Source organism: Syngnathus typhle, linkage group LG14 (assembly GCF_033458585.1).
Source record: "Syngnathus typhle isolate RoL2023-S1 ecotype Sweden linkage group LG14, RoL_Styp_1.0, whole genome shotgun sequence".
NCBI lineage: Eukaryota > Metazoa > Chordata > Actinopteri > Syngnathiformes > Syngnathidae > Syngnathus > Syngnathus typhle.
The window spans coordinates 8493293-8520541 of record NC_083751.1 but is presented as its reverse complement, the minus strand read 5'-3'; the positions used below and the strand labels follow the sequence as shown (position 1 = coordinate 8520541).

The following is a 27249-nucleotide window of genomic DNA, read 5'->3' as shown; positions in this document are numbered from 1 at the left end:
AGTCTGTTTGGGAAAACTGACAAGCAGCCACAAGTGCCCTTGAAAGCCCACATCTATATTTAATAGGCTGTAAGAAGCTGACAAATATCACACTCGGACTTCTTATACATTCAAGAAAAGGCCTCATTAAGCTCTGAACACAAGCTATCCTCTGCTGTGATTCTCTCATTGTCCTGGTTTACAGTAATTTACTGTAGGCACATGCCCTCCAGCTAATATCCAACCCATTGTCCAGGGGCTGACGATCCTCCGCATGAGCAATAAATAATTACAACCGTCTCACACTTCCTTTCTCTCTCGCCATTAAAGGGTACGTGGATTTGTCAGCATGTCAAAATCAAATATGAAGGCTCAATTTGTCTATCCAGCTATCAAAAAGTCCCGTTAACCAGTCAAGAGATGTGTTGTCATGAAGCTTTGAATGAGAGCTGAGTCAAGTCCAGTTGGGGATATACGTATTAGGTTAAAGCTACAGCTTGGCTAACAACATTGCTGTTGCTGTTAACAGGTAGCAGTCTGTTCTGTTCTGTCGCCCAAGGACAGGTCGGTGGGCAATTGAGAGGGGTCAAGAGATGGAATAGAGGCAAAAGTGCCCGAGGTGTGATAAAATAAACAAGAGAGGAGGCGCTCTGTGCAGAAGAAATCGAGAGAGAGAAGAGCTTCCTCATTGTCTATGCTGGCTGCAAGGTGCATAGGGATTTGTCCTGAAGTGAATTTACTTGCTGGATCAGATGCTCCTGTCTTAGCTTTTCTACAACAGAGGGATTCACCTGGGAGCTAGCAGTCTGAAAAGGATGCATTATTTCAACATTTATTTCATTGCTGATTTTCTGTTTCGTATGATTCCAAAATTGGCCGCCAGGTGGGTGAGCAGTGTGCACGTCTGACTCACGGTTTTAAAGTTCCTGGTTCGAGTCTCAGTTCTGGTCTTTGCTTCATTAGCATGTTCTTCCAGGTACTCTGGCTTTCTCCCATGTTCAAAAAACATGTATCTGAGGTTTAATTAAAACTCTGAATCGAGTTCAAAGAAAATATTACATTGTCTCAGGATAATGAAAATCAATTTGCCCGAGGTACACTCAAGAATCACAAATCAGCAAGGAAGCCACTTGCTCATTGAGGTCCTTCTCCTTTTCCCCCTCCTCACATTCTTCACCCTCCTCCCCGTCAGATGCACCTAAAGGACCCTTCTAACTCACCTTGCTAATATTATTGCAACTATACTAATTCTCCAAAAGACAGTTAGGTGCAAATGCTGTTAGTTCATGACAAGACAATGAGGTCATAAACTTTACATGGAACGCCTCATTTGGATTAAACAAAAGCATTAGATTTACCTCAAGTGTAGTGAAATTCTTTTCACCTACACCAATATAGTGGCAGATGATATTGTCGTGCTCTCTATAACCTTGTTTACATTCAGTGCACTTTTGCGCCCCTTGGCTAATTATAGACGGGGTTTGTTTAGTAGCTGTGGGAGGGCTTGCCGAGTGGAGAGGCAAGTCAACCTTTCTTGTTTATGATAAAGTGACAGAAAATCATTGGGGGGTCAAGTACCTCACCCACAATCCCCCCCATCGCCCCCAAAACTCCTGCAGCAGTCAGTAAGGTGCCTGTTGTGGGAAGCCTCCCCTTTAATGGTCTCATTAAAGGGCCCGTCTCCCCGTCAATAGATGCCTCTTATTCTTTTTCTGACAAATTTGAATTAATAATTCAACGGCAAGTGCCTGGGGATGTATATTTTCGGCATGAAGGACAGTTAATCCATAGCACCCCACCCCCTTGCTCTTTCTTTCTCTCTCTCTCTCTCTCTCTCGCTCTCTCTCGCTCTCTCTCGCTCTCTCTCGCTCTCTCTCGCTCTCTCTCGCTCTCTCCTTGCTCCCCCTCTCTCGTTTCACAACCACTTTGTCTCTTTGCCCGTCATTCTCTCTTGATGATGGAAAGCAGTGGGTAGTGCTGACTAAAGAGAGTGTGACCATATTTTCCACACTCCTTTCAACTTCTTTGCTCTCTGTGTGATTTTGGTGCCCTGTCACATGACAAGTGGAGTCAACTTAAGTGCAAATTGCTATATGGCGGCGACCCTTCCAATCCTGTCACAGTACTATTCATGTGTGATGACATGCTTGCACACCACTTTCTATAGCTTAAAAGTATGCGTACTTGCTCTTTGGGTCTTTAGTTGCAAAAGTAAAACTGCATTTTTTTTCCCATAGTGGACTCAAAAATGTAAGACTAGAAAGCTTAAATCAGATAAATTGATAAATAAAACAAAAAGGCCAAAACAATTTGCTGACCACATCATTACCCACAGCTGCACTGTAATGAGATTCAAAGCACTTATGTATATGCGTTCAATTAGATATCGCTTATTTCTCATCTCGGTTCTGCTCAAATATTTGCATGAGATCCAAGTACCGTATTTTCCGCACTATAAGACGCACCTAAAAACCTCAAATTTTCTCAAAAGCCGACAGTGCGCTTTATAATCAGGTGCGCCTTATATATGGACCAATATTGAGCCACTACAGCAGGCGTGTCCAAAGTCCTCTATATGTACAGGACACAAGTCAGAATTTTATTCGGCTCCCATTCAAATTGTTTTGCTGTGATAGTACGATCTGAACATTGCTATCTCCTTAATTATCGGTTTAGGATATATTTTCCCCTCAATATCACCCATGACCCTGTATTTGAACTCACTCAATTATTACAAAGACAAACAGTTTCATTAAAAAAAAGGGAATAAATTGTGTTAGTTAATGACAATGCATTTCTAGGTGGCCGTTCTACCTGCATACCTACTTAAGAGGTCACTGACTCTGTCCCATAGTTAATCTTCAATCATTTAGGAAGACAAGAAGAAAGTTTCCAGTTAGGATTTTTACTGAGTTGTTTTGTTTGTCAGTTGTCATTGTGGAACGTTATGTTTGAATTTACTGGCATGCCGTGTAATATGTATCGTATCAGTGGCGGGTGGCATTAAGGCACTGCTCATCATTGTCGCTCAACTTTACTTTATATTACATCTATTATTTGAGCTAGAGTTGAAATTATTTAATTCTGTATGAATTATTCAACAGTTGTTTGCAGCTGCTCATTGGACTGCTTTTATTTTCAAAATAAGTCAATAGGAGAGCTAAAGCGGATGTGTTTGTGTGTGTGTGTGTGCAGACAGTAGAGTCATGTAGCTTTGTTGCTAAAAATATCCAGGATAAGAAAAGACCAATAAGGAGCTGTGATGGGTTGTAGGGGGCAACGGCAAGAGAGCGGGGATAGGAGAACTAGGGCCAGTGAGCCACGGCACCTGTTGGATCATCTGCACTTTAAAACATTTAATCACTGTCTCTGGTTACACACAAACACTCACACACACACACACAAACCACAGCATGCAATCACAAAACCTTAGAGCCCCTCTGTTCTCTGTCTGCTTAGAGGTATCTTGTAACCACATTGTTTAAAGGAACTGTGGTATTATAGTAGCCACCTGACCACCATCTTCCTAACACCATAGTTTGAACACATGCTTGTGTACTGTGCTCAATCGTACAAGAACACAATGGCTGACAAGCCACATGCCTGGCAAGATTGCCATGCCGAGCAGCTCCATTTATGTAGTAGGTGAATGTACAAGTTTATATATTTACACCCCAACTTGAATACGTGTGACTTGTGTTTTTTAAGTTTGAGAACAGCAATCAAATTATATAAAATATGTGAGATACTAGAGACACCGGTGGTAAGGGATGCCATCAAGCTGAAAAAGGAGTCCTATCGGGCCGTTTTGGCCTGTGGGACTCCGGAGGCAGCCGACAGGTACCGGATGTCCAAGCGGAACGCGGCTTCGGTGGTTGCTGAGGCAAAAACCTGGGCGTGGGAGGAGTTTGGCGAGGACATGGAGAATGACTTCCGGACGGCATCGAGGAAATTCTGGTCCACCATCCGGCATCTCAGGAGGGGGAAGCAGTGCGCCGTCAACACTGTTTACAGTGGAGATGGCGTGCTGGTGACCTCGACTCGGGACGTCGTGAGTCGGTGGGGAGAATGCCTCCTCAATTCTACCGACACGCCTTCCGTTGTGGAAGCAGGGCCTGGAGACTCTGAGGTGGACTCTCCAATCTCTGGGGTCGAAGTCATTGAGGTAGTTGAAGGCCCCAGGGCTGGATGAGATCCGCCCAGAGTTGTTAAAGGCTCCGGATGTTGTGGGGCTGTCCTGGCTGACACGCCTTTACATCATTGCGTGGACGTCGGGGACGGTGCTTCTGGATTGGCAGACTGGGGTGGCGGTTCCCCTCTTTAAGAAGGGGGACCGGAGGGTGTGTACCAACTACTGAGGAATCACACTCCTCAGCCTCCCTGGTAAGGTCTACTCAGGGGTGTTGGAGAGGAGGGTCCATCGGAAGGTCGGACCTCGGATTCAGGAGGAGCAGTGTGGTTTTCCTCCTGGCTGTGGAACAGTGGACCAACTCTATACCCTTGGCAGGATCATTGTAGTTCACTCAACCAGTCCACATGTGATTTGTGGACTTGAAGAAGGCATTCAATCGTGTCTCTCGGGAAGTTCTGTGGAGGGTGTTTCGGGAGTACGGCGTGCCGAACCAACTGATAAGGGCAGTCGGTCCCTGTATCAACAATGCCAGAGTTTGGTCAGCATTTGCGTCAGTAAGTCAGATTCGTTAACAGTGAGGGTTAGACTCCGCCAAGGCTGCCCTTTGCCCGATTCTGTTCATAACTTTTATGGACAGAATTTTTAGGCGCAGTTAAGGCGTTGAGGGTTTGCTGTTTGGGAACCTCAGCATTGCATCTCTGCTTTTTGTAGACAACGTGGTGGTATTTGCTTCTTCAAGCCGTGACCTCCAATTCTCAGTAGAGCGGTTCGCAGCCGAGTGTGAAGCGGTCGGGATGAGGGTCAGCACCTCCAAATCTGAGTCCATGGTTCTCAGTCGGAAAAGGGTGGAATGCCCTCTCCGGATCAGGAATGAGATCCTGCCCCAAGTGGAGGAGTTCAAGTATGTTGGGGTCTTGTTTACGAGCGAGGGCAGGATGGAGCGTGAGATCGACAGGCGGATCGGTGCAGCGTCGGCTGTAATGTGGACTCTGCACCAGTCTGTCGTGGTGAAGAGAGAGTTGAGCCAAAAGACAAAGCTCTCAATTTACCGGTCGATCTACGCTCCTACCCTCACCTATGGTCACGAGCTATGGTTTCGTGACCAAAAGAACAAGATCCCGGATACAAGCGGCCGACATGAGTTTCCTCCACAGAGTGTCCGGGCTCTCCCTTAAAGATAGGGTGAGAAGCTTGGTCATCCGGGAGAGACTTGGAGAACAGCCGCTGCTCCTCCACGTTGAGAGGAGCAAGATGAAGTGGCTCGGGCATCTCATTAGGATGCCTCCTGGACGCCTCCCTGGGCAGGTGTTCCGGGTATGTCCCACCGGCATGTATGGATGGATGGATGGATGGATGGATGGATGGATGGATGGATGGATGGATGGATGGAAGGATGGATGGATGGATGGATGGATGGATGGATGGATGGATGGATGGATGGATGGATGGATGGATGGATGGATGGATGGATGGATGGATGGATGGATGGATGGATGGATGGATGGATGGATGGATGGATGGATGGATGGATGGATGGATGGATGGATGGATGGATGGATGGATGGATGGATGGATGGATGGATGGATGGACGGACGGACGGATGGATGGATACTAGAGACTGAAATATGGTTGAAAATCTGAGTTCATGTAGGTTACTAGTAACTTGAGTGTCCTAGATGGACTCCGATTGCCTCACAGTGAGATAATAGAACCCTTTTCCCCCCAGGTTATCTATAAAACACTAAGAGTAGCTTTTAAACATGATCAAATGCAATGGTAATACATTGGTACAGCTGAATATGAATGAATAAATATGTCAACTGTCAAAAGTCATATTGAGTTAAAGGTTTAAATTAATTATTGTTACATGTTTTGAGAGTATGAGTTGCTTGTTATCTACCAATGAGCAACAGTAATGACTCATCATGAGCTAAACCAGTCATAAAGACATAAAGTAGCATATTTTCTATGGAAATGACAGCAACACTTATTACTGCAGAGTCCACGCATATAGAAGAGCAAATTATATACTATTCTCGTTTACAGCTTTAGAAATGATTCACAGGGTGCCCGTGTAAAAGCACGAGGTCCATCTGATTGCAGTTTTCATTTTAAACATTTCACCTCACACTGCCTTTTGTTGTACATCCTGTTGCGTTTTTATATTTACACAAAGGTATTTGTTTGAGTTTCCTGTAATCCTGTCCTTGCAAAGCGGGATTTTATTTAATCAAAATAAAATAAAATAAAAGGCCCATGCACTGTATTTGTTAACGGGGTGATGGATTTTCCATAAAATGGAGTCTTGAGCCTTTATGAGTTACACATTAGACTGGAGACCAGTCAATCAGAAAACACAAATACAAACAATCACATTTTACCTTCACATCTATAGGCAATCTTTAAGTAACCTAGCAGGCATGTTTTGGAAATGTGGGACGAAAGTGGAGCATCTGGAGAAAATCCATGTGAGCTTGGTACAGAAAGGAGCAAGTGGGAGCTCAGTATCTTGCCAAGAGAAACTTCAACATGGTCATGGCCGTTGTCCTTCCCCTGATATCATGCCACACAAATGACACAACTGTGTAGTAAATATAGACACAGTAATGTGTTTTGGATTGGTAAAAATCAAGTCAGATTTGGTCAGGTGGTCTAATTTAGTTGGGAAGGATTTGGATTATTGTGGTTTGTGATGGATGAAGGATGGTTTTGCAGGAAACAAAACATGGACCAAAATATATCAATTCCACAAATCACTAGGTTTTGATATGATATTCTGCAACATTCATGTTTGCACAATGTGGGCTTTCTTTAACTAATATGAGCCTGTTCACCGCAGGGCCCTGGGTAGCCTGGGTCTGTCCTTCCTGGCCCAAGCATGCATCCCTTGGCCGTTAATTGGAGTGGAGCAGGTTCCTAGGCAGTACAGCGCTGGGACCCAAGACGTGACCACTGAGAATGTATTAGTATTAGCATTGCGGCGGACAGACCAGTACATAATGATAACCTGAAGCTTTGGCACTTGGGAAACACACTCACACATGTACACAGTCACGAAAACAAGTGGTGTAAGTGTAATGCGGTCCCACCAGTGGGCCACTCCACGACTGGAGAAGGAGGCGGTAGAAGGGTGAAATGAACTTGACTTCCATTGATCGGGACTGCGAGCACAGAACCGGGGGCTGGTTGTCCCAGAAGAGCTCCTGTACTGCTGCTCGGTAGCTCCTCATAAATGTTTGAAAGGCCTCAGCCTCTTTACATTCACACCATTTGGGTGAACGCACACATACACGGATAACAGGTTGGTCAGTGATGATGGTTGAGGGGATCAATCGTCATCTGTGGCATGTTGAGGTGTGTTTACAGTGTTCAAACAGGTTCAATATAAGTATTAGTATGCAGGATAAAAAAATGAAACTCCCCCAACTTTCCTTACTTATGCAGCACTCAGAGGCCCTCCCCATTGGCCCCTGACGGCCCCGTAGTGTTTTCAACAAATGATTGTTGCTGCCTATACCACTTAGAAAACACCTGACATGCTGGGCGGAGTATCCGTAACTCCTAAATACAAGCTGGCAGGGGGGCCCTCGGCCTTATCCAGACGGTAATAAAAGTTGAGAATTGATTTTCTGTAGCAGCTTGTAACTGTTAATGTTGAAACATCAATAGCCAAAGCAAATGGGAGACTGAGAACACGGAGGGCACGAGCCGAGGCGGACTCTAAATCACAGAATCTATCCGTGCCGATCGATAGGACAGTAACCGCAAGTGTCCCTCTGCTTTCCTAATGTTTTATAATAAACTGACAGCCCGTAATAAGGCAGAGGGAGAATGGAAGGGAGAGATTGTGGGGAACAATTTCACTGGGCCACGTTAAATCACCCCACAGGAGAGAGCAGGACATTGTTAGAGGAATAGGAGGAGCAGGAGGAAGGAAGTGTCTTTTTCTTCTGAAACGCATACATGTAGTTGTGGTGCTTAAGTAGTAATTGTGTAATCATGCAGGGTAGTTTCTACATTGACATAGAGGTGCACTAGGTTACAATGTGTTCTAAATCTGAGAGCCACTACACTGCTTTCACAATATTGAGATATGAAGAACAAGGCGGTGCTGCACATGTTATGGTCGTGACTGAGTAGTGACAAAGTGATTATGACTCTTGCAAAACTTGCTTTATAACTGCTGCGACTGTATGCATTATATACACACACCGATGGTGCTCTAGTAAATAAGTAACACTGCTGGTAATTATGGAAGTTGTGGGAACGAACATGCCTTTAGGCATTTGAACTGCTTGGAAAGTAAAAATATTATCATATTGAGGCCTATAATTATCAACACGGTGATGTACGTATATGTATTTAATTTATTTTTAATATGTACAGTGTTTTTTAGTAGGTTTTATATATAAAGTGCATGAGGTTATTAATCATATTTGATATTCCTTATACAAATGATTCAACTCAAACTAAAAATTAATGATAATGGAAAAAGGGTCATGTTGTGAGATTGAACACTTCCTACTGTATGAGGGATGATGACGATGAGGTATATCTTCATATAAGGCGAGAATAGTACACAACTAAAACGCGTCTAAAATGAACTCCTATTTTGGGAGAGGCAGCATGTTTGTCTTTTCTTGGATCCTATCAGAGAAGTTGAATGACTGAATGTATTTTCATTATTGTCTCTGACATCTTGACTTTTTCTCTGGATATTTTCTCTGTGCATTTTGAGTGACACATATTTACATTGGTAAAATGTTTAACCGTCCACATTTGATGTATACTCAAGAACTAAATCAAGTGGGAGATTCAGCTTCAGATTGGAAAGACACAATGTAAATGAATTCTGAGAATCAGAGGTTTTTAACTGGTGAGTTGTAAAAAGAAGATTGAGTGTGACTATCTCCCCACAACTACACACAAGTCAGCACAACAGGTCTTAATGACAACAGCCTACATTCAGTAATGACAGCAAGCCGGAGCTTTTATTGCTTCATAAATTCTGAAAGCCTTTTCCGCAGTCTGATTACGCTGAATTCCCTACAAAGTGGAAGGTGCATTGTATTTCTTAGGCTAAAATTGACAGAAAATAGGTGCAAGTATTAGGTTCATTGCTTTAGTGCATATTTCCACCTACTCTCGATGAGACGGAATACGAGAAAAGAAAAGTCAGGACACTCAAACTTGATTAGTTGAGTTTGGATTTGTCGGCTAGAAAGTTTGAGCGAACGGCGAAGGACTTTTTTATTTGTTGGTTTGCTGCCTCAGAATGAAGACTGTCGGATGCTGATGGCTGGTAAAAAGATTTGTTTGAAAAGTAGATGACAGTCCAATAGTTTTCAATCAGCATGTGTTTGCCCAGCACTTTACACGACAGTCAAAGCGGAGTGATGAAGAAGGCGAGGTATTGTGCATAGATTGCGCTTTATTAGCCTTATACATAAATCTTTAGTGTACCCCCACTGCAATCACCACCACTGTATTTTCCATTACTGTTGTCATTGCACCGATCTACCAGACTCCGCTGTATGACGATCCCGCAATCCCACATCGGAGATGTGGCTCACATAAACAACTAACATTCAAACACTTTACACCAAACAAACAAGGATTGATGTCACCTTTTGGCACTCTATTTCTTTTCGTTGGAATCTTTTTCTATATTTAATACAGAAATTGTATTAAACCGGGAAAGTAATGCGCCGTATATCAATAAATGTTACAGTTTAATTCCTGAATTAATGAAAGTAATTTACCACTGCCCAGTGGGATTCATACAGCAGCTTCATCATCATCATCACCTTGTTTTTGGACAACAGGGTAGACTTTCTCCTATGCAATTCTGCCCAGCAACACGTGGTCACATGGTCAGCAAAAGTAAGTCATTTCCATTACTATAACAGATAAAAAAGTTTTATTAATTGTCTCAATTTTTTTTTTCCACCTGTGTGATTTTAAAACACTGCATTTGGAAGAGAATTAGGCCAAACCTAAACGTCCATCTGTGAAAGTATTTTAGTTTTGCCGGTACAAAGCTAAGTGGTTGGAGTGTGTGATGTATAATTATATAGAATTGTCATATTCTGTGTCATGGGTGCCACCGATGTGTCAGACCTGACAAAAAGCGAGGCCTGAGCCAGATTTGAGTGAGCAAGTGCCATGGCGGACACTCCAAAGACAGAGCCTACATTTAGTTCAAGGATTATATTTTTGATGACATGGAAAATGACAGTTGCATCTTGCAATTTATAAATGAGACACATCATTTACGATATTAACCTTCATCTGTCAGACACATGGTTAGCTCGACATTTTAGGTCACCAATAGCTGAAAATTAATGTTAGTTCTGCATTTAATTGTTAGGACAATAAAGTTATAGATTACACATTGGAGAGGATGTAATCTTGAAACCATGCCATCAGAAATGCAATTGGAAATTAATTAAGCATTGTTATGTAAAGTACTTACATTTGGTGACTTTCTAAGAATCATATTTTGGAGCAGATTTAAATCAGGATTGTTAAGGTTCAACGGTGAACATTGATAAGGTATATCAATATAACTCCATACTGCTGAGTGCATGAGAGAAAGGGCAAAAAACTATACGTATGCATAAAATAACTTGTCTATTGTGTTGCTTTTAATGAGGCTATAGTGTGTTTTGGATTTTTCATGCTCCATTATTTAGCCCTTACATTGTGGTCCCAGCAGGAGCAAATATTGAACCATTGCCATCTTCTTAGTATGTTAATCAATGCCTCGACAAATCCAAATGATTCGGTTCATTTCAGGAAATGAATATTTGCTGTGCGTACTGGGAATGTGGAATTGGATGGGCTGTATGAACAATCTGGTCAGGGATCAGTAGATTGATTCTGAGCAGCTCAGGCTGTTGCAGCTGAATATTTGACTGGGACACTTGACTGGGACTTTAGTGTTTTGCCTCTTGTTCACTATATACACAGACATGATGTAAAATGGAGATAGCGCACTGTTTTATCAAGGTCAGTCACATTGACCATGTTTGTTGTCTCGTCTCGTTTTGTTTGCAGTGCTTCAGTGTCTGACAAAGTCAAGATGGGAAAAAATGAGGGAGCGATGATAGAAGTAAGGATACATTAAAAATAAATAAACAAATAAATAAGTACATAATACAACTTTTTATGTTATAGATATAGATTGTTAAAAATGGATTATGTTCACCGCAGTTTATTTGAAGAACTATAAGATGAAAAAATGTAAACTCTTAAAACTGTATTAATTTCCCAAGTTGTTTACTATTGTATTGTTGAAGTATGTGGAATAAATTTGAACCTGTCATAAATCTAAACAAGGTATATATTAGATTATATTAGAGATAACCCTCTGATTTATGCAATTGTTCCTGATACCAGAATCAAAATAATCCACATATTCTGACATGCTTTTTTTTTTTTTTTTAAGGCAGCATTTTACAACTTCCACAAAGGCAAGACTTGGCACCTAACGCTGAGTATGAAATGCCAAAATAATGACTTGGGAGTCCAAGAGTGCTCCATTATCAGTAGACCTCCAAATAATTTACCTCTCTATCAACTTTTTTTTTCTTGTCCCTAACCACTACAATTATTCTAAGTTGTATCCACAAATCTTGCTTCTCTGCTGGGAGCATTTAGCACTCAGCAGTGCGCTGACAGCTCCTCTGGTTCTCTTCCCAGCTGACGAGGACTGGCAGTGCATGTCTCACCCAATTACATCTGACGTGGTCTGACCCACAGAGCCCAGTCGCTTGCTGGCAGAGCAGACTCTGACCTCTGAACCTACAAGTGCTTTGCCAATATGAGGCCTGTCTGTCTCTAGTTGAGGGAATTTACATCAAATACCACACTTGTGAAAATTGATAAGTGATGTTTTTTTCCTTTTTTCCTTCCTCAGTTATCCCCACTCATTACAATTCAAGTGCTAAACAGCAGAGTACTGCAGAACTCACGAAGCAAACCACGTTATATAGCTTTAATTGTCAATTAATAGTAAGAAAAAGACCACTTGTTTAATTTAAAGCCAAGATGTCACTTCTGTGCCTACCTGTCACCCGACGATCACTTAAAAAAGCAGCTTGGCAGTATTTCTATTCAGCACTTACGGCTTTTAAAAGGAAATCAAAGACCCATTAACAGTGTTTTGTCATCAGACAACTAGTAGTAATTCTTTTCTGAACTCTGACCTGGGCTGTACTCTGTCTCTCTCGAGCTTTAATGGTTGTGACTTTACTACCGCACATACAAGCACACACATGGCCATTGCTCACAGTTCCACACACCAAGATCAATGCTAGTAGAGTGATCATCGTCCTCTTGATAGAGAGCAAAAGCCTTCGCTTGAGACAAGCAAAGAATGACAGCAGATAGAGAGGACACCATCGAAGGAGATGGATAAAGTGAGACAGTGAGAAAATAATACCAAGACTGAAAAAAAGACGGTCAAATTCAGGTCAGGACAAGTCTTTTCTCAGCTGGAGCGACATCTATATCTCTCTCTCTTTATCGACAGAAGGCTTAACTAAGAGTTCTGTTGTCGGGGCTGTGACTTACTGACTGCTTAGCCAGTATGGGAAATAATGGAAAAAGTCAAGTTTAAGAAAAGCACGAAAAAATAGTAAATGATGATCGTTAAATGCCAGTCTAATGGTTATTGGAACATTTATTATAGGCAAACGCAGACCATAGAAATGTCAACGACCTATCCAGAATGACGGCAGTTTGTCTTGTATAATCATATATGGGACCAAAGGCACACCTAACCACAACATAGAACAGCTTATCTGCCTATTTCTAAAATCTGTCTGAGCAAATTAGTCTGCACGGTCATTTAATAACTACTTCATCAAGGACATTGCCGATCTGGCCATTCCAGAGTAAGCTCCGTGAAACCTGCTTTTGAGGTATTTTGAGAAAACAATATCACACTCAAACAGTTTGCATGGCAAAAATGTTTTAAATGATACAAAAATATTTTTAAAAAAAACTGAATCCCTATTTGGACTCAACATGTTCTCTTTTGCCCGTGGTCTAAAAATGAAGGTAGTAATGGATTTGTTGATTAATTCTCAGGTAACTATCAGGTAATAGCCAAGTCAAGATACGATTTGCCAGTCTTGGTAGTCAGAGGGTGCTGAAAAGATAACACAAGACCCGATGCATGCCAACATATGCCGCATATGAAAACACCCAGACCGCAGTTATGGAGGATGACAGCTCAATGTAGCTAAACAGCTGACAAGTTGTATCAGGGACGGACGGTCATGTTAATGGTCCGTATATTGCCCATGTATTTTTGAAAAGATTTATATCATTCTCAATTGAATTCAAGTTTAAAAAAAAGAAAAGAAAAAGCAGAGCTTCTGAAATTAGACCTGAGTTCTGGCGTCTGATTAATTCATCCGAGTGTACGTTAAATGAAACTCATCCCTCTTTAGAAGCCATTTCACCACTCAGCAGCCTACGCAAATCTACTTTCATGCCTCATTTAGCTACAGCCGTACTAATTGGTGTTGCCGGCAGTGTGCAAGCCGCTTCTGTGAGTATTTGCTTTCTCATTCCATTACACATATTCAGATCAGCCCATCAATAGCCCACCTCTGCTCAGCTGTGTTTGCTATGAATCAATGCTAAATCTCCAGGCTTTGCATTGCTGAGTCCAAACGCCGCCACTTCCGCCACCTGTGTCGGGTTTCTTCTGTGGGAGACTGAGGCATTGCTGGAAAACAGGCACTGCCGGGGGCTATACACATCCCTGAGGTCAGTCTTTCGTTATGGATGATGTTTCTGCCAAATTATTTAGACTCTGGGCCCAAGCAAACCCTATGCCACGTGAAGACACATGCTGGACATAACTAACTCATACAGGCAAACACACTAACATGCACACAAACGTACATGCACACATATTCTAAGACCCCTCTGAATTCCACCTAAACCATGGATAACCACTTTGAGAACACATACACACACACACACATAAGCAAAACCAAGGTAACCCTCATGTTAGTCTATAAAATGTATTCCTTCACTAATATCTCTGAATACCTCTTCTTTTCTCTTCTCATCCTTTACCATTATAATTAACCGTCACCCTTCACTAACCACCATGCTCTCTATCGTAAGTGCATCAATAACTTGACTTGTGATCCCCAAATTTAAATCAGTATTCTTTGTGGTGAATTTGCAGTCCATATTCAGTCACTGCCAGAAATCACATCAAACATTGGAAACAGGGAGCAAAATAGCTTGGCACCAAGCTCTCAATTGTATAAATACATAATTTCCTCAATTTAGGTTCAGCAACCATTATACATTATTCAATCGTTGTCATGCAAAAAAAACAAACTATTCCCCACACGTCCAAATATCCTCTGTTTAGACTCACCAAGACTGAAGAGGACCAGGAATTTCAGGCAGACAAACTCCCGTTGGTCCATTTGCAAAGAACGTAATTTCGTCACCAGTTCCTGGGCATGGCTCAATAGATTATTGAGGGTGGCCCCAGCCTGGGATGCGATCACTGCATAGTCTACCTGCAAAAAGAAAGAAAAAATGTTTGAATTTCAATGTAGTTTTCTGCAATATTCAATGATTGTGAAACATTATATAAATACTTATAGTTCATATTACTTGACATTATGCATTATGCGGTGCTATATTTTCTATTACTTATATTATTTTCTATTATTTACTTACATTATTTTCTATTATTTACGTCTATTATTTTCTATTACTAGCTTATTTTTTATAGCAATATTTTATATTTTATACAATTCATTATCATAATTGACTGTCAAGGCATTTCCAAGGAAAGGTAGATAGATGCCTTTCTTTCCTAAAGGAGGGGTCTGTGTGAGCTTCAATTTAAATTTACAACACAGAAGGATTTTAAACAATATTTATTGAGAAAATAGGATGACTGAAATTGAATGGAATCAGAAAATGTTCAGTGAAACCCCGTTTCTTCTCTCATTTATGGAGCAAGGGAGCAGCAAGAGGTATTCGTACCCTTAAAGATTCTGTCTGTACTAATTAATCCTGATTACCAGACTCCAAACTAAGCCGAAAATGTACAGGTAGCGTGTAGAAGTCACGTGGCAGGGGCAAAACCACACAAGTCACACCCCTTAAGGAACAGTGATGTACTTTTATTCTAATAGTATATGTGGTCCATTCTCTATAGAACATTTCCCCCCCTCTATTATTTTCCCAACTGCTTTTGTACTTGCTTTTCTTTTTCCCCATTCATAAAGAAGAGAGTTATGGCTCAAGTGAGAGGGAGACGATGCTCCTTTTCCAAAGTGTCAATCAATTTACATAAAATCAACTGTGCATGAAATAACTTCATTGAAGGATTGGACTGTTGATGGTGATGCCTTAGGTTATTGCCTCCTGGCCTGAAGTACAAAGAGAGGGGAAAACACTATAACACCACTATAGCAGAGTTAGCACTAACCCAAGTGACCTGCATATCAATCAGTCAATCAATCCTACTTTATTATTCCTTTTGTAGTGACATGCTGGGTAAATATAAATAAACCTTCAGATTTTAATCCATCCTGCATCAATATGGATGGAGGACTGGTTTGAAGTGTGTTTCCAGTGTTTCTTTCTTTTTTTCTTTTAAATATTTGTCATTTAAATTTCATGGACACCACAAGATCAGGCTGTCATAATATCAGTGCCATCATATTGAGGGCCTTGCTTAAGCTTTCAGCAGCTCAGCCCATTTGTCATTTTCTCATTGAATGTATTTTAATGAGCTCCATTTCATGTTTCAGCCCATGGCAGGAAAAAAGAACACACATAGTTATGCCTTTGTTGGCGACCCTGAGAATGAAGTTAAATTCATGTTCACTTTGTTTGAGTTCAGTGTAAAAAATGAATAGGACATCTGACATGAATCAAAGGGTTAGTTTCAAATGTGCCGAACATGCAAAATGAATACATTTTACAGTCTCCAAGTGCCTGCTTCTCAGCAGGGTTACATGATTGTCCTGGACAGGTTTACGTGATTTTGGCCCATGTAGCTCTTCTTCCTAAATGTACTTTGTATGCTTCAATCTTCTGCTTGGATTCCAGCAAATCAATGTCGGCTTCTGCGATGTCTGGAAGGACTGTGCCCCAATTTTAAAGGGAATTTTGATTGGTTGTGAAGCAGATCAACTGTGTGTTCACACCCACATTGGGTTTTGCTTTCACTGTATTGCATCCTTGGTGATATGGCGACGAGGGAGACAATAGGAGATAATGGACTCATTTAAAGCTTCCCGCACATTTATGCAAACACAAAAGCATATCCCCTCCAACAGCAGCTGCACATTGACCAAAGTATGCAAATGAAACTGACTATGACTACCAATCTTTCATTCTCCTAATCCTAATGGATGCAGTTTCTTTAAACTGTCGACATCTTCACTTCATCATCATTTCTGAAGTTACCCCATTGCTGGTGCTGCTGCTGCTGCTGCATTTTCTTTTCCATGTTCTCTTGTTTAAATAATAGCCCACTGCTATGTTGAAGAAATTCATATTTTTGGTTTGCAATAACTCACCTGCTGCCCAGTGACCAATAAAATGGAGCCCTCCTTGGCGTGCATGACCTGCCTAAAGACATGGTCCAGGATTAGGAGTTCACTCCAGCAGTTCTGCAGAAGCTTCATCTGGTCGTCAACCTGGCGGGGATATTAACAAAAGCCCATTAATTTCCTGTAAAAATACTGTTGAGACTCTTGAGGAGCAGTTCCAATATTTAGGAAAATAAATTAAGCACAAGCAACTGTTATAGTAAAGACATGCGCAGAGGTTGTACAGATCAATTGGAATTGATTATTTCCAAACTTTTTATTGTTTCAATCATTCCCAAAAGTTAGTGCTAAGTTTTCTCATTTGAAACTACACTTTCATTTTGGTTCTGTTACTGGGTGCCTCTTTAACAAGTTTTGGTGCAAGTTTCTCTGTTTGTCCATTGTCAACCGTTTCTGGTTCGACTGATTAAAACATTTACGCCTGCTGAATTGCAGCCGCTGGCTCCCATGGGCATGCCAAGTGAGCTTTGGAACCAGGTCAGGTCAAACAGTTCCCCAAAACAACATCTTCCTTTGTAACAGCCAGCCTCTTCCCATGCTTGGCCATGTTAATCATTACACCACAATTGAGAGACTCAAACAAAAAAGCCGCCATTAGGGGAAAAAAGGAATGAGGAAAATGTCTCGTTTTTTTGCATCAACAAACATTGCCTTATGTTATGTCATTAAAAATAATGTGTCCCCCTGGGGCCTGTTGGTTTTTGGTGTCAGGAGTTAGTCTTTGACTTTGACAACAGTATGTGAGAACTCCATCAGTATCAACGACAGCAGTGGATGGTGAGGAATGTGGATCAATGTTAAACGTAGCCAAAGAAGCAGGTGCAAGTATGGGTACCATGAAAAGGAATGTGGTCTCGTAACGGAGTGCTGCTAAACTTGCACAGAGATATATTTGTTGAACTGACTTTGTGTCATTGCATTCAGAAGGCAGTAAAACAATTTATTATCATGAAGGGAAAAAAGACACCACTGTTTGATTGCCAACTCTGGAGTCTAAAGTTGATTAGAGTTGTTATGATTCTTGACTTGCGTCCAACATAATCGGTTTACCTTTTAAGAAGACACCACTGTTTAAGAAGACAAAGCATTCACACAGCTAAGGCACACAGAGCGACCCAGCCAAATGTGACTGAACCGGTGCGCAGTTTGGCACGTTCTGCATCTGCTTTTCACAAGTGACCAGCAATTGGCAACCGGTTCGATATTGAGTCAAAAATTGTGGCGAATAAAGGGAATGAGTGTACTTGTCATTGAAATGCACAAGTTGAATAATTACTGAATGGGTTGTTCAAATATTTGAGCTCTCTCTTTTAATTCTTGCTTGTTTCCTCCCATTAGTAGCACAATAGTGAATTTTTCTAATCTGCATGCGCACCAATGCACCGCCTATCGCACCCTTATAATATAGATATAGTTGATCAGTCAACCACTTCTTTGACAAATGTTACATTGTTCAGGCATAATAAAAAAAAATATATATATATATAGAGTTAGTGAAATAATATATACTATTTTTAGTGGATGTGATGGTCTATTACCATATAAGGGCTGAAGGTTAGGTTGATCAAAACTTTAAATGGATGGGAAAGTCAAGTGTGAAAGACAGCTAGATTATGCTACAGATAATGCTACGACTTTACCTGAACAGTGGCATACTTAAGATATTTTGAATGGAAATTAAATGCATCAACTAAAGTATTTTGTACAATTATAGAATATACCAAAAGCTTTTTTGTCCATTAATTTTCTGATCACAAGTAGTCTTCGTTCCCTTCTATGCATTACTTCTATAGTCCCATTATGGAGGTATCGCCAGCTAACGACTAAAGCAAAATTCAAATGACATCATTAAAACCATCAGAGATCACTGAAGACTTTCAAAGGAGGGGTTTCTTTGAGCCACTCGCCGGTCCTTCTCTTTCTGCCCTCTGTAAAGATCCTGGAAGCTAGTGCAATGGTGTGTATGTATGTGTGTGTTTGAAAGGATGGGTACATGTAATGCCCAAGATCTTCAAACAACAGCATCAGTCCCACCGCATGTCAATGCTTTTAGCAAGTGTCGGGGTCCTCCATCAAAGGGCTGTCCTGCCTGCCTGGAAGCAACCCTCTGACAAGAAGCCTAGGTCATCAAAGGGAGTGTATGGCAGTGGGTGATAGCAGTGTAGACGAGGGGCAGAGGACACCCGTCTGTAAGAGGGAGACTAGTGAGAGACAAGCATAAGGCCGGCACAGGGGTTGGGGTTCAGTTGGCTGACCTTTTGAGTGCAAAGGACACAAACTGTTTCCCTGACGAGCTCTTCCTTTTGCTCTGTCAAAAGAGCGACAGGCACGGCGCCTGATCCTTCAAGATCTACTCCCTGCACACATCATATGAACTCACTGACACTACATCAGACGCTTTGTTTTGAATTGCTATGCAGGCGAGTCGCATACTTTATCTCACGATTGGCTGTTTGCCATCTACTTTTTACAACTTATGGCTCTTTGATTTAATCTGAGCATAATAGCACAAAGTTCAAATTGTTTGACTCGTGCAATAAAGTGTGTGGTACTACTTTAGTTGTTAAAATCTTATCTTAAGAGGATGGAAAACTTAGACAAGTGTTTCTAACTTAGGCGGCCATAAATCAAAGCTTGAAATCAACGTGTTGCTCTCTAGTATGGATAAGGGTTGAACTCCCGCTATATTGTCATTAACGAACAAGCCAATTTGTTTGGAATTTTGCTATACGTGATTTGTGAACATGAAAATCATACAGGCATAAGAGTGGAGATGTTTTTGGAGCGCTTAAGATGATGTAGTATTCAGGAGTGCCAGCAACGATAATACCAAACATTTAGCTTCTACGTTCTCATTGCGGAAAAAAAGATTCTGAAAACTAGAGCTTCAAACTGACCACAGCCCCCAAATTACATTACTTTCTCAGGCTTGGTTTACTCAACATTATCACCAAATCTAGGATATTTGAAAATCCAAGCAGGGACGACTACATACATAGGCCAGCAATAAAAAAGAAAAGCATATTCTCCAAGAAACCAATTTACCGCCTTGATGATCGTTCAGCTGAGTGGGATCAATACACGAATCAATCGCTTAGCCCATAAGTTTTGTTCAAACCACTGGCTAGGATTAATGGGATTTTCAAGATGTAGAAAAAGAAAAAAGAGGGAGTGAGCGAGGGAATGAACCTGGCTGGGAATGGAAGAATGGAAAAACGTGCAAAAATAAAAAGGTGATTCAGAGCAGACATTGTTGCGAAGATTAAATGAAATTAGAATTGCCACAGTCAAATACTCCCTGACACACGTCATGTTTATTCATAGACCCCTGCCAAGAGTAGAGCAATCATGGGGTGCTAAGTCAAATCAGGCTGGGGTGGTAGAAAAGTTGCCGCCTTTCTTGTGCCCTGGTCTTGGTATCGTGCCATGAACGTTGTTAAGTGGCGTACGGTGCGGACATTTTTAACGAGTATACACAGCTGGATCTGATTTTAATAAGTACTTCCATTTTTGATGTGGACTAATGAAGAGATTAATGGAATCTCCTTCTGTGGATGTTAATGAATGGAGTAGCTCATGATATTTCTTGCACAGAGGGAGGGGTAGCATTTGGACACCAAGAGCTAATCTGCCCCAAATTCACGTGAACAATTGCTCTTTTCTGGATGGAAATCAATGCCTACTACAGGTTAGGTTTGAAGCTGACTTCAATGCTGTTGTGTGTCGAGCTGCTCATCCTTTGGTGCCGTCCTATCTTAGCATCTGTTCGCCTTGAGCCAAACAGTTCCAGTATTCACCTGGGAACACGCATTAATTCACCTAGAAACAGGGCCCTTTGTCTTCAGAGTGTTGCAAACGCTTAATTATGTCGTGCCTGCGTGCTCACATCCGTTCGGCCATTTAATTAAATCATTCTAGGCATTCCTTCAAACCAAGACGGTTATTAGAATACAATTATTATGGAATTTGAAAAAGATATTTCATTGCAATTATATTTATATCCTTGTAGCATTGCATTACTTTACGTTTGTGTTCGTACTGGCATTATTATTCTTTGGGAATTAGCTAGGCACGACTGTCGCAAAAAAATTTGACTGGGCCTTAGACTGGTCCATGGGCACACATGCTGTATGCACAACTATGCTTACAACATGAATAATATGAGGAGGATCAAGTTTAAGTAAAACACAATGTTTGGCTAAACTTAATTTACTACGTCATGCAATTTTATTTGCTGTGGCTTGCTTTGTTTTGATGTCTATTTTGTAGATGGACTAATGGGTACTAGGTCTAAATGTGGAAAATGATTATAATACATAATAAGAAATAAATAAAACATTTAAAAAGTATTTCGGCCCACCAGGCACTTGTCCTTTACGACATATGGCTAATCCAGCCCCGTAGCTAGCTGAATTGAGAGGTCGATTAGAAGCCCCTATTTAAATAACCAAACATTTTTTCCTCTTTTCGAAGAAACAAATGCAGGAGTTCATCATATCCCTGGGAAGAAAAACAACAGTTGTGATGAAATCCACCCACCCAGGATTTCTGCTGAAATGTGAGGGAAAAGATTACCTTTCCCCCCCTCCTCCTTGTCCTAATTTCCCCAAAACGAACTCTTGTTTATCAAGGCATACAGTTCATTTGGTCTTCGATCCTACTGCTGGTGGAGTGATAAGAACGCTGGGAAAATGTGCAGGTGACACACTGTCAGGGCAGGGGTGAGCTGTCTATACATTTTTTCAAATGTCTTATTTTCATTGGTGTTATTGTCCACTGCAGCTCGCCTCATAAATGCAAAGTAAAGCATCTGAGGGTATTATGCATGTTTTCTCATTGTGTGCCCATTTCGCACAGCCAAAGTGATCATTCAGCAATGTCTGATTGATAATACTGAGACCCTGAAATTGACAATTTCCCACGGTGACTGCGCTAATTGACTCTGCGGCGTGACCTTTGATCCTGAGAACGAAAGGGTCTCTTTCGATTGAGCACGTTCACTTCACCTCATCCGTCCACACATCCTAACATCCTCACTCGTTTGTTTGTGAAAGGATAGACAACGATGAATGGGCATCCTCCACTACCCTCACCACCTTTGTTAGTCCCTCACTCAATATAGTCCCCATACAGCAACAGGAAATTTAAAAAAAACAAAAAACTTTCAAGTGAAAATATCAATGGATGATAACTGCAAAGCGTCTATATTGCAAATATGCAAACATAAAACTAGCAGATGCTGAGATCCTGTCATAAAATGCGCACCCACTCAACAATAGATTTGTGATGCCCCAAGAGTTACCCTAATGAGAAGTAATTGTTTCATAAAAGCCACTCGTTATGTCAACAAACACTAACTTCCACAGTAAAACTAAAATGTTCTGTTTGCTGAAATTTATCCTACATTCATAATCATTTTTCAACACCGTGTACGTATATCAAAATTCCTGAAACTTCAGAACATATCCTTTAATATCCTGTGTTCCTAATCATGGGGTCAAATTTGACTTGAAATACCGTATTTTTTTTCCGGACTATAAGGCGCACCAGACTATAAGGCGCACCTCAATGAATGGCCCATTTTTAAAACTTTGTCCTTATAAAACGCACTGGACTATAAGGCACACCATTAATGCATCATATCAGATTTTTAATCCAAATCAAATCATTCTCCATTTTATCTTTTTTATTTCAACTTCAGACGCAACAAATTACTTTATAATCGCAAAATAATGATCCATAGTCTTTTTGATTCATGATTCATAGTCTTCAGCGGGCCACTTATGATTGATTTCATGACACAATGCTTCGGGTCAGTTTAAATTTAGGAATTTCGTCCATATATAAGGCGCACCGGACTATAGGACGCACTGTCGGCTTTTGAGAAAATTGTAGGTTTTTAGGTGCGCCTTATAGTCCGGAAAATACGGTACCGTTGTTACCGTTATGCCCAAATGTATCGTGAGCACTTGAGACTAAAGTCTCAAACTAATGTATGTTTTTTCAAAACGTTAATACACAGTAAGTTCATGGCTTTAAGGAAAGTATCTTTTTGTACACAATAGTTTTCAGGATACCTTCAGGAGAGAGTCTACCACCCCACCAGACACATTCGCAACCCCATAGCCCAGAAATTGTAAGGCTTAAAGCTAAGAAGCTATCAACTAACTATCAAAAACACAAAAAGAACCTAATACATTATTCACATGAACATTAGACCACTAATACACATGCAGCCCAGGGATCTGCTTCTCCCACAAGTAACCTCCTCTCTCTCAAATGGATCGACGGATGCATGCACACACAGTCACACACATATATATATATATATTTATATATATATATATTTATTTATTTTAGACCCTACCGATCATAGGAATCCTATTGATCGGGTCAGCAGCAGAAGCTGCATGCGCACACACCCACAACTTAATCTACAGACCGATAAGCATTAAGACTGGGCCATTGGATTTTCACACTCTGCAATTATTATTTGAATTAATGCTGCGATTTATTGTGAATAGTTGTATGAGCATGAGTATGAAAGGTAGAAAGGTCTGAATATGACACGGGGCAGAGTGCGGGGGGGTTGAATTCAGTTTATAATCCCTCTATCACTCTTGGCAAGGGTGAAAGAGAGGATTTATGTGCATATATGTATTTAAACGTGTGTACGTGTGCTTTTATGTGTGTGTGTATTGGACTTTCATTGAGAGACAGTGGGAAATGACCTCATAATGCTTGCCTGGCCTTCTGTGTATTAAAGTAAAGAGGAGTCCGGAAAACGAGGAGACAACGGAGACAGCAGGCTAAAGGCTTTTCCCGCCTCTCTTTTGTATTATTCAGCACAGAAGAGACAGAGCATCTTATCACTGATACACAATCACAGACATGCATTTTGCATGGACACAAAAAGTCCTGCACAAACTTGAGAAAATATCCTTTTTTTTTTATTTGTAGGTGTGGTTACATTTTGGAGCAGGCACCGCAACCAAATGTGACTCAACTCCAGAGATCACAGCTCTTGATAGGCACATTAAACATGTGAATGAGATAATGAAGCATTTCTGTACTTCCTGCTGTGTAAAGACAAGGACCCCAAACCACAAGACAGAAGAGCAGATGGAGGCCTCAGTCTCCCTAAGGTGCATCACCTTGTGTCTTTTGACAGATGCTGACATAAATGCATCTGTATTAGAGCATGGGCGTCTTTCCATCGGACATTCCTGTTGAAGCTAAGTCTAGAGTAGCATGTGGAGTATAAAGGCCTGAGGGACATGGAGACAACAATTCACTTATTACCTGATAGCCATTTCCCCTATTCTTTTGTTTGTGTTCCTGACTCCCTGGTTCATTTCTCTAGTTTTCATAGTGTTGTCAACACCTTTCACAGAAATTCCACTTTCAGCAAGGATTTAGATTTATTGCTCATCTTTGTTTCACCTTGCTTGAAAAGTTTTTTTTTTTATGCCCTCTTCGACAATTGGAAAAGAATGCAGTGCAGTAAAACGCGTTATTAGTACGAGGCTTTTATTTTGCATGTATGGAATCATTTATCCAAAGCTTGTGCCAAGGTTGCCGCTATGGCCTTTTGGGTGAAAAGCAGAGAGAGATTGACAGGATGAGTGAATGATGTGAGACTCATAAAATGGCCTGGGTGTAATGTTAAAGAAGTTGAGAACAAAAGGAGGAAATTAAAACCAGCAGAGAAAGGAATGCTAAAAGTAGGGTTACGAAACAGGTGTCTTTCTCCTACTTTGCTGTGCCACCAGCAAATAGTGGACCATTTTTCTCCATGGCTTGTTTTTGGCGCCCTGCTGAAATCTCTCTCCTGTCGTCACAGCAATGTCATAATATCCAATGTTACTCCTTTGGAACGTGTGTAAATTCAATCATCCCTGTCACTAGTTGCTCCGCGTACTGTAAAACATCTTATGTACATTGTCTCCTGGACAGCCCCACAAACCACACACACACACACACCAACACACACACCAAAGTGTCCCTGCTCCCTTTCAAGAATAGACCAGCAGCAAATAAGCATCAGAAATAGACATCGGAGGACAACTGTTGACAAGTCTGTGACGAAAGAAGCAGAGACAAGCATAATCCCTTGGCAGGCCGGATTACATCCACATAATTGCAGCCGCTACAACACTGGAACATAAGACACTAGTATAAATTTATTGGTAGGACCAACGAGGAAGAATGAGATACAGTGATGTGCGACGCTCAGATGCTACCAGTAGTTCCCTCGCACTAATGATGCTATGACCTCGATCAACTACAATGTCCTGTCAACAGAAGTGGAAATGAATATATTTGTATGACCATACTTCTGCACATTAATTCAAATCGTAACCAATATGGAATCAGTTTGCCATGAACAATGCACCGCTTCTACCATAGAAGTTCAGTAGTTGTACAATAGATAGTTAACTGTCTCTTACGCAAATGAGATGCAAAAAAGAGAAAGAGAAATTAGCTGACAGGTTTGCATAGTTATCTGCGGTGTGTTTAGATTAGAGGTTTGGGTCACCATAAAGCTACAGCGGCCACACCTCGGCCCCTCTGACCTCGGAGAAACTAAATAGCCAAAGGCTATTTACAGGCAAAGTGCCGCCTCTTCACACTTGTCTTTGAAGTTGCCGTAACTACGCCGGCTACCCTTGCACCATACCATGACCGCACGGAACCTTTTTGCCTAAAATATCCATATCTAGGCAAAGTGATATGATAATGTAGTAGAAAGTGGACTATGTTAAGACAAAGTAACAAAGTGGAACACTGTTGTGATTGATTGGACAAATTATTTAACAATAACAATAATAATAATCATAATAATAATAATAATCTCTGGGGGAAACAATTTAGTGCTATGCAGGATATACAATAAAATATAAAAATATTTTTCAATTTCATCCAAAAAATAGTCACAATAAGGTCTAACTGATACAGAATTCAGATAGTAAGCACTCAACAAAGATAAATGCAACACACCTCCCAGCTCAACTGAGAGGGAAAGTAGAAAGTTGTTTTGTTACTTGGGTAGAACCGGTGAAGTGTTGAGTTAATTTTTTAGATCAACACCCTCACATCCACTTTGTTTACCCATTTTCTTTGCCTTTTATGATCACTTTCCTCCCCATCTTTCAACTATTCCCTCCCTTAGTCCGCTGATTTGACTGCCAACTTGCAATAACAACTGTACAAGACTGTAACCGCACAGTCTCGTCACCTCCGTCACCACATTAACAAGCCGGATGACCTGCCAATAAAAAAGGCTTTTACCCTGATCATCCCCAAACAAGACTTAAACGCAACCTGCTTTCTCTCGTAGAACGCCCAGAGTGCTCACAAATGTGAATCAGGCTGCGTTAACTTGCCTGGAAATGTTCCACTGGTGGAGGCCTTTTTAGCTTTTCTTTTGTCACTTCATTACAGAAAAGGCAGCTAAATTGGAGAAAGGCATGGACAGATGGAAGTTTAAAATTGCTTCTCTCCAAACTTTAAAATCAGATTGACAGACAAAATACCAACACACCATCTTATCGGCTAACAATCATATAGCTAATGAGGTCCAATACACTAATGTGATTTATTTGGGTTTAAATGCCAAAAATGGGGCTCAATTTCAAAACAGTCGAAATTATAGACATCTTGTTAGTTTTAGCACATGGCTACAAAATACTTTTTTTAGGTTTTGGGCTGTTGCACATGTCTCCAAATTTTCACAGACCCAGGTGAAATGTAGAACCAGGAATCCTCTGTTAAAATATTGTAGGGAAAGCTGCAGAGATGTTTTTTCAAAAAATAATGAGAATTTCTACAAGAACAATACGTAAGGTATTTGCAGCGTTCACTGCTCGGGACCTAAATAAGTAAATGGACATTTTTCCGAGGTAGGTTTAGTCATTTAGCGGACCTCTGTATACTTTTAATCACTGGCTTTCATCCTTCATCAAAGCAACAAGTAGATGAGCAGACTTTGCTCATGCTAACCTCCTGTTGTGTCCTCTGGGAGGGACCAACCTAAATCTTTCCTTTTAACAAGTTCCAAGCTCTTCCTTCCGGCCCCCAGCGGTCCCCTGTGGTTGGACCTACGGGACCATTACAGTATTTGGGAAGCCTGTGTCTTAAAGCTAAGTCTACAACCATCAAGGGACCCGAGGAGGAAGTTCACTTTGGAGTTGTCCACACTTAGAAACATCTAAGACACTGTGGGCACTTAAAGCCCAGAGGACAACAGGTACAACAGATGGCTGCAATTGCCATCTTGCGTGCATATATGTGCTTCCTCTTCTGGGATACAGCATTCAGATTCACCTGTAGCAAAAGTTATGTTTGAGTACTGCGTCATCAAAACAAATCCTTAAATCCATTGACTGCTGTTGGTACCAGTGCTGACACAGCAAGGCTTGTTTTACAGTATTTATGAAATAGCTAACTTCATCTCCTTTCTGGTGGTCTACTATTTATGAATGAAGTGAGCCCCCAGCTTCCTATATGCAGTAAGTAGTTCA

General features: G+C 41.1%; 1 protein-coding gene across 1 annotated transcript in view; it reads right to left on the bottom strand.

Annotated features, from left to right (window-relative positions):
• The window catches only part of nr5a2 (nuclear receptor subfamily 5, group A, member 2), a 53285-nt gene that overhangs the window by 6509 nt on the left and 19527 nt on the right, over positions 1-27249 (bottom strand). The window contains exons 5-6 of the mRNA XM_061297964.1: positions 16694-16813; positions 14524-14671 (exon numbers count right to left, since the gene is read on the bottom strand). Of these exons, the coding sequence (XP_061153948.1) occupies positions 14524-14671; positions 16694-16813 (268 nt within the window). The remainder of the gene's footprint in view (positions 1-14523; positions 14672-16693; positions 16814-27249) is intronic.